We start from the raw sequence: 12,577 nt of genomic DNA on the forward strand, positions 1-12,577 counted from the left end.
TGGGTCCGATGGCAATTAAGGATTAACTTCACGCGCAGTTTCAAAGTTTTCACAAAATTGCCCGAGTCGCAAAATGACGAGGGCGATTTGAAAAACTTTGAAAATACAAGTGAAATTAATCCTTAATTGCACGAGGGAACATAGCGATTACATGTTTATCACATAAAGGGCAAAGTTATTGGGGAAAATCCATCCGTGCCGCGACAAATGAGAATCAACACGCTCCCATTCGGTTAAAGTTCAATTCAATAAGTCGTTGCTGTCAATAGAAATAGCGCTTAAAATGTATTTGATATCTACACAAAAAAGTAGTTAATTCTGGAAGAGGATTCTCTTGAAACTTCACTTGCTCTGGATAAGCAACTGTTAACCAATCAGGATCAAGTAATCATGCCCCCTTCTTGATTACCAAAATTGTCCTCGTGATTAAGAAAAAATGCCCTGCGTCTCAGCCAATCAGCATTCACTAATTTTGCCCCGTAGGTGGTAAAAAAAGATTATGTGTATTTAAAAAAAAAACTTACTTTTTTGCCTCACTGCTGAGTGTCTCTTCTCCCGGGTATTTTACTTTGATGATTTCTAACCCTTGACCTGAACCAATGGCAATGAGACTCGATCTAGGAAATGTTGCCAAACAGGAGGACGGATTGCCCAAAACATCCATTACAACAAGAAGATCTCCAGACCTTACGTTGAACAGCTTAAGGAGAGAGCCAGGTGGGTAAGGGGACGTCAGAGAAACACACTCCTCGTCACTGATGAATTTCCAATAGCCAATGAGGTCACCACTCAATTTTAGACGCACTTTACCAGAAATTGTATCGAGAACGTACTTAGGCGTGCCGTCGCTATCTATCGAAAGAAATTGACCCTTGGGTGAAAATGATGTCCCCACACCAAGAAGACCAAATCTGGGACCGAGGAAGAAACGCCACAGCGGTTCGGTTTTACCAAGTTGCTTCAATTCAATTTCCCTACCATCAGTGGAGGCAAACAGCTGGAGGTCCTTGTGCCAATTGTGCAAATTCCCGGGAGGCAGTTTAAATACTTCCACAATCTCTCCTCCAACAACATCCAAAATGATCCCACCTCGCTTTTCAAATGTTATGCATGCCACCTGATGATCTGAAATAGAAAAGAGAGCATCCACGCCAAACATCCATCGTCGCATGCAGACTGACAAATCAAAGTTCCACAGTTCAAGAGTGCTCTTCGTTGCAAACAAGATGCCTTGTTTTACAGCTACAAAATTACGCATAATAGGACTCTCAAACTCTTCCTGTCCCTTTACTTCCCCGTTTAAAACGTCATAAGCCATAATTCGTTGCGGTATGCGCCCCGATCCGTTAAAAACCGTTACTTCCGCATAAACACTCTCGCCAGTTAACGAGAATAGAAGAGAATCGAAACATCTGAATTCTGGGTTCTTCGTTGGTGGATTCCGATAAACCATTACAATGTAACGGTCCCACATGCGGTTCCTTAAAAGAGAATGGCTATTAAGCACTACGACAGAACAAATGTCCGGATTTGGCAATCTCAAAGGATCTCCTAACAAAAAGCCACCGATTCTATGGGATTCTAACTCAACGGAATTACAACTAGGAACATCAACAACGTCCATCGAATAGTGATGCTCAGGCCCCACAGTGACTCCTAAACAAAACTTTTTGAAGTTACGTCGTTTTAAATGTAAACAAAAAAGAAATCGACTGTCCGGTGAGAATCTGATCATTCCACACACAGAGTCCAAAGATGTCTCTGCCAGAGTTGAAAAACCACTTTCCCTGTCAACTAAACAAACTGAGCCCGTTGAATGGGAAACAGCCACGAGCTTTCCATCTCGGGACATCGCAAAAGATGAAATATCTTTATCTGTGTTGAAACGATTAATCTCCTTGCCATCGTTTAGATTCCACACCACAAGACATTTTGCATCGTGTGGATAATCACTTAACATCTCGTCGCCGAATAGAACAGACAGAAAAACTGCACTTACTGGTAGGAAAAAGCGGCTTCAAGTCGCCATTAAATGAAAACGAATAGCTTAGCTCCCCTGGCAAGATGACATCCTTGCTGGGATGAAACACCACTGAACGGTAAAAACCAAACACGGATGACCTTTCAAAATCTGCTGGTTGGCATGCATCATCGGTATTGATGATTCTGAATCTGCGAAATAACGAATCATAGTATTTTGGTTTGACGTAACGCTTCCATTCGAGGTTACCAGAAACAAGTGACCACAACTGAATGGATCCATCGCAGCATTCACACACCATGAATTCTAAACTGGGGGACACATCGAAACAAGCTACCCGTGAAAAACAATAAAACACAGCTTGAACATCTCCTGGGGAGTCATTTTTTCTTAAGAACTCCATGTAAGGCCTATCGGTATACTTGGTCTCCAGAAGCTGGCGGGAGTCAGAGGATAGTTTACTACTTCCTTCGTTCAACAGACTTTGAAAGATGGTAAACGGATATACCTCTAAGGTTTGGCGGTGCTTCTTTAAAACAATCAATAATGACGAAAGTGTCTCTTGACACTCGGTAGATATCGTTTTCAAACCACCGTGTTTCATTGCACAAACGATATCTTCTGTGGCTGCTGATATGTTCACAAAAATCTTTGCATACAAAAGCTCAGGACATAACACATAGTTTCCAATCACTTGTTCCATGCTGCAGGATCTCATGTCCTGGTCTAACTCTAGCATGTGCTGAACACCATGTTCCAAGGCATACCTTGAAGTGCCAGTGAAGGACTGCGAGTTGCTAACACGTTTACTCTTTAGCTCGTCAAATTCCTTAGAGCAAAGAGTAGAAAGGATCTTATGGCCTTCCATTTCCTCCACGCTGAAAATGTGCTGCTCGTAGCATGACTTGTCTGTCAACCAGTCCTTGACTGATTTATGAAAGAAATGAATACGGTTATCGTGAACAGGAAGGAGTGATGACACAATGGCAATGCCTTTGCTCACCTTTCGCATAACACTCAAGGACGACGACTTCGTGCACAACAATTTAGGAACAAAACCCAACGGCAGTGGTTCCCTTGCAGCTGCAATTGCACTCAGAAAACATAGAAATTGCTCTTCTGTTATGTTCAGTTCCTTACACAAGTCTTGTTTCAACCGTTGGAAATACGACTGGTAAACAGACGAGAAGCCCGACGGAAGGGTCTGCTCCAGTTGTTCCAAGGTAAGAACGATTGGACACTTAACCCTTATAAAATCTACCAAAAACTGGGCACACAGAAAAACTCCCTCTGACTTTTGCACGAGATCATCTAAGACAAGCTCGGGCCTTTCAACTTGTAATAAAACGCTTAGACTCTGTTCAAAGTAAAATCGAATGTCCTTCAAGTTGTCTTCATCTTTTGGCTCCAGTCGCAGTGGACGCAAATCTTTCAGGCTGTCCCAAATGTTAACTTCAGGTCGCGTCGTCACAAAAAATCGAAGCCAAAGCGGCAGATCCTTAAACAAACTGGATATCACGTCAAGAAGCTCATTTCGCCCTTGGTATTGACTTTCATCTAAAGCATCTATTACCACAAGAGATGTAAAACCTGGATCTGCTACCATGTTCAGAGGTTCTAAAAAAAGCAAATAAAAGAGATCTACCACTTCCATGTCGTTGATCTCAACACCTAAATTTACAGAAAACTGTTCCACAAGAGCTTTCTTGTACTCTGGAATACAGCATGAGAGGTGACAAGCTAAAGACTGCATCATCACCTTGGGATTCCTGTGGCGTGCTCTGTCATGGTGACAAAAATGGCTCCCCGCCAATCTGCCAGCTTCTTGCATTCTTCTGCACATCTCAGCAGCGATGACAGATTTCCCCATCCCTGCATTTCCGCTGAGCACCAAGACACGATTTGGAGAGCTTTTATCATCCAACCACCTGTTGATTTCAGCAAAGAAAGACTCACGGGTTCCTTCTAAGTATCTCTTTGTATAATCTCTGACGTCACGTTGGGTGTCAACCCTTGCAAGTTTCTTTCGGATTGTATCCTCCTGATCGGTGTTGTGATGTGTCTCATGGATTTCAGTAACAATTTGATGTATGTCTTCAATCATGAAATTGCCTTCCTCAACAATCCCTTGGGTTGTTGACTGCTGGATTCGCAAGTCTTTAAGGATGGATTTGTTTTCCTCGACATTCTGTTTGACTGTGGTCTGAAGCTGACGCATGTCATGAAGTTGAGTCTTGAGATCCGCTTCCCGTTCTGCCCAGTCCCGTAAAACGTCAAGATAATCCTCCTCTCCACATTGCTCTGCCTTTAATCGATCAATCTCTGCCTGACTTAACCCAAGAGGCACTAAAACGGCACTCATTTCCTTCCACAGAGTATTGAACGTTGGTGCATCGACACCAGTGGTTGTCACATGCCCATACACTTGATTACGGAAAAACTTAATGCGAGCAAGGTTTGCCTCATGAGAGGTGTCACTTGGGGGTGGCTTGCAATGCCATCCTGTGTGGGGAGGGGTAAGTCCACAAATGTTGGTCAGAAGGAGGAAAAGCAGAGTTATATCAAAGGTGTTGGAGTCCGGAGCGGCTCCACCACCAGGGAACAGCTTTTCCCACTGGTGACCATTGAGAATTCTTCTATGTAAAAGGTTGACCAGAGTGGTATAACAGGCATTAAGATCAGCTGCTAAGTTTGCAGGAGGGTGATGAGTGTCAAAAACATTTCTCAGTACAGTTGTTCCACCATCAATAATAAGTCGACTGAGCTTAGCTCCATTTGTCTTCTCCTCAGAGCTGGCCAAGGGACCAGGTTTGGCCATTGTTATCCAAACTAATGATTTTTCACATTTTATCTGCATGGAAAAGAAAAATAAAATAATTAATCGATTTCATAATTGGTTTTTATTGAGTCTTCATCAGAGACTAATTGAATGAGTGATTAAGTGCCTGATTAAAAATTATCACCAACCATTATCTTTAATTAAGGAATGTAACTGCAGTGCGTATGATTGACCACAAAAAGCTATGAAATCGAGGATCAAGTTAATGCCTTTAGGACCAGTTAAGCAAGAATGACCTTTGGTTTCTACCACTAAAAATGAACATACTTGATCTACAAGTGGCTACTGGACTACAATGATGTATCAGTCTACTGCCCAAGAACAATATTGAATGGCTGTGCACATAAATGTTACGTGAAAATTTTTTGTCCCACTGGAACCTTTAGCAGACATTTATATCGTGGGAAGGATAAACATTAAAATAGGAAGTCCTTTAGAACTGGCGTGATGTGCGCATATCGAGGAACAAGCCAAACTGGCAGCTGCGTTTAGAACTCTCTGAAGGCGGCCTGGCTGGTGCTAAGATATCCCGAGCAGTAGTGAGTTGCAATAATCTGTGTGAGACGTTTCTTCCTTCTTCGTTTCTTTAGCATTTCTTACTAAGTCATTTGCCACATAACACTGTTTCGTATATTGGTGATGGTCCGAGGAGCAGAATTTAATACTGCGCCATCGTCTCTCCAGACGCCTTTTCTTTCTAACTCTTAGCTTGTACAATATCAGCAGTGAACCACGGTGAAAGTGGGCGTACTAAAATAGACCGTGGTTTTAAAGGTGGATAGAAATCCAATTGCAATAATGGCGTAAGTGTACTATTGTGTGACTCAACTAAAGCAGACACGTCCAGATCATGCCAAGACTTAAACAAGTCCGAGTATGAAAGGCCAGAAGTAAAGTCGTCAATATTAACCGAACGAAAGTTACGAGAAGGACCAGTATCTTCGCAGGACGTTGTAATAGCCAGTAGCTAGGAGTTTGCACTGTACCGCCAGATGATCAGATATACCAGAATCGGAGATCATGTAGTAAAGTCCTGGGGAAGTCGTTCGCCACTGCTGGTAATTACCAAATCAAGAATGTGACCATGTGCATGGGTAGTGGAGGATATATTCTGAACCAAATTATAGGCCTGAATCAAATCAATAAATTGCTGCCACATCCTGTCATCAGTAGTATCTACATGCAAGTTAAAGTCACCAGACAGCAGACGGTAGCCAGAAGAGGTGGCCAAACGCCCACGATAATCAGGGAACTCATCCAAAAACAAAGAATAACTGAATGCTGGAGGTCTGTAAACCACAATAAAATGTACAAGAAAATCATTTGGTTTGAAGCTCAATATGTTCAAAGGAGGAATAGTTTGCAGCAGGATTAATTAAGTATAAAAGTCCCGACACAGCCGAGACGCCGACCAGTGCAAACATGAATGAAAATGTAGCAAGTAGGCAAATGTTTGACGGAATCAAGCTTGGGCATATACACTCCGAGTTCAAAGACAATTGGCGAATGTCTTGGCTGTCTCGGAGCCTCATTACTGCTATAAGTTGATAAAGATGTTAATCCTGTTTAGAAGCCACTAAAAAGAGTTCCCGAAGCTATGGGAAAGCCATTGAAAGAATACCTTGGTGACCTTGAGGCTAAAGGTGTCATAGAGAAGGTAGAAAGACCTACAGAATGGATGAACTCTGTTGTGGTTGCAAATAAAGCTAATGGCAAGCTTCGCCTTTGCCTGCAACCAAAGCCCTTGAACAAAGCACTAAAGAGATGTCATTTCCCAATGCCAGTTATTGAAGACACCATACCAGAGTTGAGCAAAGCGGATTTTCACAAAAGAGGATTGAAAGGATGGTTATTGACAGATACAAAAGAGAGATTTCTTCTGACGACTTTTCCCACACCACAAATGTAATCGCATGCCCTTTGGGATTTCTCCCGCCCGTGAAATATTCCAACTGCATGAATTTGTTGAGGGCTTCGCTGATGATAGCTGATGATATCTGACGATATCCTTGCGGCTGGTACTGGAGACACGATGCCGGAAGCGATAGCTGCTCACATCAAAATCAAAATTAGAAGGCTGAACAAACATAAAACTGCTTTTAAGCATAGAGAGGTTCCCCATATTGGACATCGGCTTACTTTGGAGGGAGTGAAGGCAGACCCTGCCGAGATTGATGCAGTTCTTTTGGAAGGCCAACTGATCTAACAGATGTTCAGCGCATTATGGGTACTGTAGGCTACCTTGCAAAGTTCCTGCCAATACTGTCTGAAGTCACGGAGCCTTTTCACGCAGCTTACCTAAACGTGTACAGAATATGTAAGGGACAAAATTCATGACAGAGCACTCTTTAGGATCAAGGAGATTTTGCCAGCTCCACCACTGCTGAAGCATTATGAGAGAGAGAAGGACCTGGTGATTCATTGCGACGTCAGCAAAGGGGGTCTTGGAGCCGCATTTTTCCAGGATGGTAGACCGCTAGCTTATGCAAGCAGCGCCCTGACTCCAGCAGAAAAAAATTATGCACAGATAGAAAAAGAACTTCTTGCGATTGTGTTTGCGACAGAAGGGTTTCGCCAATATACCTATGGGAGATCAGTGATTGTTGAATTCGGACCATATGCCTTTGGAGACGATCTTCAATAAGCTGCTGGTCTCTGACCCGAACAGATTGCAAAGATGATTTTGAGGATGCAACGATATGATTTAGACGGTCAATACAAGAGAAGGAAAGAGTTGCACATTTGCAGACACCCTAAGACAACATTTCCCTAAGTTGTCAGAAACCTCTCAGAGGCTCGGAGATCACATCCTGTTAACCAGGTTTTGAAGAGGATCTTGAAGTAGAGTAAGAGATCCGAGAAGTAAATCAACTGCTAGTAAGTGAGCATGAAGCAGCAATGCTCAGCGTGGAGACTAAGAATGATGAAGTTCTACAAGCTGTGAAGGCTCTTGTTTCAATCTGGGTGGACAGCGTTGTAATATGATATCGGTGATGAAGAAGTTGTTCAGGATGGGTTGCTCTTTAGGGCTGACAGGCTCGTAGTACCAAAGACCCTTCGAAAGTGCATGCTACAGACTATCCACTCTAGACATCAAGGAATAGAATCGACCCGAAGAGGTGCGAGAGAGGCGACCTAAGGGCCAAATATGAGGAGAGACGTAAAAGATTTCACATTAAAGTGCAAAAAAACGTTTGCCGCGTACAGTACCACGCAACAAAAGAAGCCCCTTGAAAGGCAAGAATTTCCAGATCGACCTTGGCGAAGTTTCCACAGATGGTGACTGTTGATTACTTCTCCAGTTTCTTTGAAGTTGACAGGTTGCATGATCTGAAAGCTTCCACCGTAATCAAAAAAATGAAGGTGCACATAGCACGATATTGAATTCGAGTTATTTGCCCATGGCGGTTGAGCTGTGATTGAAATAGATGGCTAATAATTGCTCTATAATAAATTCCAAAGAAACAAACGTTCTCTGTCATAAACTACTTAACTACTTAAAAGGGAATTAGACACGGGGTGAAACGACATCTGTTTGTGAAGCTGCGCAGCAATCTGGATCACAAAGGTGGCAAAAGGTCCACCAATGGCCCATCGGTTGAGCTAGTAACACTTTCCCACAATCTCCTATCATCTATCCTATCAGAAGCTTCCAACATTTTTGTAACCGGTGTGACCTCCTTTAGGAAACCGAAACGTAACGATATTTGTTATAGCTCGCGGGACCCCATACTGAGATTGCATATGTGAAAAGAGACATAATTAGACAGTGGAAAAGATAGTGCAGGCAATCCAAATAGTATACCTAATTTTCTTACTATAACACACTCGCAAGATGTACATACGCTTACAAATATACAAGCGTTCTGATTCCCTGTGGAACACCCCTGTTTCGCTAGTAAATCGATATCAGAATCAGTCACAAAGTACTTGATAATTCGCGCCTTGTTACATAAAGAGCGAGCATTTAGAAGGCAGACGTTTGAAGTAGATTCATTCTGGAAAGTATGCATTGGGTAATGAAATATATGTTATTCACCGGCTGGGAGGTCCGTATAGGGAAAAACTGTGCCGATACGGACCGACCTAGGCCGGTGAATAACGTATTTATTTTTCTGATTTTTTTTTTCTGAAAATGAACATGGCAAACTGGTTTGCAAAAAGTCATTCTACGCGCTCTAAGTCGCAACAGTTGAAATTAACTTAAAACTGAGAAAAGCGCTCCGTTCTCATTGAAAGCTCAGAGAAAAATGATAGATTAACGATAAAACAGAACTTCAAATATCTCTTGGTGCAATATATGTATTAAAAAAACAGTTATATTTCACAGCAAGCACAGAGGAATGAGCTAAGCAAACTAAACAATGACGTTTGAAAAATTCGTACAAAGAGGCGAATAACGGTTCTACGAATTAAAATGCTTTGTCTTGTTCAAAATTGAACGAAAGTCAGTCTTAAAACAGGAGGAAAAAATTTAGTGAAAAATACTCATACTTCTGCCTCTGCCTTCATATCCTATTATTTCAAGGATTCATCTTTGTTCTCCATCAAGTCCTTCACAAATCAGTGCAAAACTTAGAAAACTACACAAGAAAAACTTGTTGAGCAGACATTAGTTCATGCAGACTCCATAGCGTTGCGATTTGTTTGTTTGACTATTTTAGCTACGAATATGAAGCAAAAAAGAAAAAAACGAGATTAAAGAATAGATCTCCAAAGAAAATAACGGATGTCAATCGAAAAACTGAGCTCAAAGGACTCACTTCTCTACAGTTAGTCGTTTTAGTTAAACGGCAGGTCAAGCTAGGTCAACAGTTCACGAAAAACAACGCGAAAAACCACAGCGTCGCGATGTGTTTGTTTGACTATTTTAGCTAGGAATTCGTATATTCTTAAATGAAGCAATATAAAACGAGATTAGAAAATAGAATTCCAAAGAAAATACTTCAACGGCGTGTCAAGAGTTCAAGAAAACCAACAACTCGAAAACAGCAAACCAGCAAAGTGTTGTCAGCAAAATCATGTGCCGATACTCGCCTTTTTGAAGGATAACCAGGCCTTTTATTCCATTGCTGATGTTTTTCCTTCTCTTTGCAACGGTTAGTAAGCGAAAACTTGCATTTTAAGAGGTAAAATCCAACGTTTCGTCGCGCCGTAGTAAAAGCATTTTTAACTGATTAGTCACGACAGTTTCAGAACGGAACAGATTTCGGACCGTGGTCTGTATCGCAAAAAGCTGGACGGGCTACGAGCGCGCGATTAGCCAATCAGATTGAAGGATTTACGATTTCGGCCCGCTACACTGCCTGCTACCTAAAGATGCTTTAGAAAAAAATATGTAGGCTGTATCCCGGGGCTGTATATAAACAGCATTGTTCACATTAGCGCCAGTTGAGTGATGTCTTTGTCATCGATAGGTGTTGTTCTGTCTCGTAGTCCTTTGAATTTTTAACTAAGTAGGATTTCGAAATTCAGTTCCAGTAACTTGAATAATATTACCTTTTCTTAAACAACACTCCTGTGCTTGTCTTCCTATCTTACAACTTCTATAGGCAAATGCTGTAGGTTAATAACGTCTTGTTAAGTTTCAAGCAATCTGAACATAGTTTCCAGTTCCAAGGAAGTCAAGCATGGAGGCACTAAAACTCAGCGTAGAAATTTCATCCAAAACTGTTTTAAAAGATCTCATATTTCAAAGACATGTATAAATTAACTGTTTATAAAGACACTAATCCAAAAATCGTTGCTGAAGCTTTGAGTAGAACCTATTCGAAACTTATGAAATATAACGTGAGCTTAATCATTTTATCCGGGGCCGCCATGCGAGGCACAACTGACACAAATGTCTGGAAGATTGTCTATGGCCGCGTTTCAACGAGTTCGTTGAGTTTACTTTTCTACCCTCAGTCCCCTCCTGAGAGCGAGATGTATAGATTTACTATGGCTGGCGCCAAACAAGTTTAATCGCCGATTGGGGACGCTTTTGCTGTCAATGGATTAGCTAATTTATGCTGCCTTGTTGACGATTTATGGAATATCTTATTAAATACAGGGAATATTCCCTCTTTTTTTGCAACACAAAATGCAAGTCTGGGCTGTGTGACGTTTGCCTCGTCGCTTAACCTTATTGCTTACCTCTAACAAAACATTATAAGCAAATCGTAAAACTTTGGCTTTCTGTTTCAAAGCTTGCTACAATGCTGCTGAAAGAGAAATCAGAAACAAAGTTGCCGGATTGATCAAAGCCATGACCTAATCTTCATATAAACTTAGAATCTCATAGTATCTTACAAATACTGGAAATTACCGAAGTACTCTAATTCGTATAGAGAATATCATACACAAAAATGCCAGAGCAATTTACACAAGTATATAGAAAAGCTCAACAATTACAATTAGGTGGGGGACACTTCATGGCGTTCCCTAAAGTTTGGATTCCATCTAGTCTCGAGCATTTCTTGACATCTTTGAGGGAATGCAAACTAATGATTAATTTAAGGAAAAGAAAAGTCATATGAATTGATTTGCAAATATCTTGTACTATATATATATCTTCACTGCATTAAGGCTAATTGACTTTATTTACTATCTATCAGCCAAGTATTTCAAAAACATGATTCAACTCTTTTTCTAACACAATTACAATCGTCAGTGCGAGTAGTAATTAATATGCATGACGGGTTTCCTGAGCAAAAACCTCACCTTAGAATTATAGACTTTACAAGGTGGAAGATCGTTTGTACATACGGAAAATCATAACTTTCATTGTCTTCAAGGTGACGATTGCCTTTGCATGTTTCTTTGCTGTGAGAACCAGATTTAAATCACCGAAAAGACTCGATTGCTTAACTCAAGTTACCTGTTAAATGAAGGCCAAGCTCCAATATATACGAATCATCACACCATTGCACAGTTCCACGAGATACAACTGGTAGAGAAAGAGTATTAACGTTAACGATAAGTACTTAAGTTCCCAGAACCTGTTTAGTAAACTTTTAGGGGAAGAATGTGACCAATCAATTCGCTACAAATAGTTTACTTCATAGAAAGTGCGGCGTACGGGGTTTTATGCACGAGTTGTTTGTGTCAAAAACCCGAACGAGCGAGGAACGAGCGAGTGAGGGTTTTTGACACAAACAACGAGTGAATAAAACCCCGTACAAAGCACTTTCTATGTCGTAAACTCTTTATTACACATAACATGAGAATTTTCATTAAAATAGTTTTCTGAACGCGAATTAGAAACAAAAACTCACTAACAATAGAACCAAATGCAAATTTAATTTAATTCAATAACAAAGTACGATTTGCACGATTTGCACGATTTGCACGAGATGCACGAGTGATTGGCATGGAAACGCCTTTACGCTATCGCTGATTGGTTATACTTTCACATGTGAAATAGCTGTACGCCATTCTGATTGGCTGTATAGGTCTTTTTCACATGTGAAAATAAAGCGTATAGATTTGTACAAATGAGCTTTATGGAATAAAATTCTCATGTTATGTGTAATAAAAACCTTATCGTCACAAACAGTTCAGCAATATGTCTCAGAATATTTTCCACAGTCCTACACGAGAGATTCTGGGGCCCGTTTCTAGAAGGTCCCGAAACTTTACGGGCCATTAATTTACGGGTGTCACAATTCCCTCTGTATCTCAAGAATGCAGAGGACTTAAGTCGTCAAACTTCACAGCCATTTTGCTTTTTGTTACCTTGAAAAAATGTCAAAATATCGGCTTTTCCAAACAAGCGG

At 41.1% G+C, this 12,577-nt stretch overlaps 1 protein-coding gene across 4 annotated transcripts in view; it reads right to left on the reverse strand.

The window, feature by feature from the left end:
• Positions 1-12,375, reverse strand: part of LOC137990055 (uncharacterized) — an 18,187-nt gene extending 5,812 nt beyond the window's left edge. The window contains exons 1-4 of one of the 4 annotated variants that reach the window (XM_068835593.1): positions 12,341-12,375; positions 11,680-11,748; positions 10,956-11,023; positions 1,800-4,832 (exon numbers count right to left, since the gene is read on the reverse strand). In XM_068835593.1, coding sequence (XP_068691694.1) covers positions 1,950-4,799 — 2,850 coding nt within the window. In that variant the 5' untranslated portion in view covers positions 4,800-4,832; positions 10,956-11,023; positions 11,680-11,748; positions 12,341-12,375 and the 3' untranslated portion in view covers positions 1,800-1,949. Of the gene's footprint in view, positions 1-1,799; positions 4,833-10,955; positions 11,024-11,522; positions 11,602-11,679; positions 11,751-12,340 lie in introns of those variants that run through there. The other 3 variants (XM_068835594.1, XR_011121107.1, XM_068835595.1) reach the window with 3 other exon arrangements.
• Positions 12,376-12,577: the final 202 nt, after the last annotated feature.

Source organism: Montipora foliosa, unplaced genomic scaffold, assembly GCF_036669935.1.
Source record: "Montipora foliosa isolate CH-2021 unplaced genomic scaffold, ASM3666993v2 scaffold_486, whole genome shotgun sequence".
In the NCBI taxonomy this organism is placed as follows: domain Eukaryota; kingdom Metazoa; phylum Cnidaria; class Anthozoa; order Scleractinia; family Acroporidae; genus Montipora; species Montipora foliosa.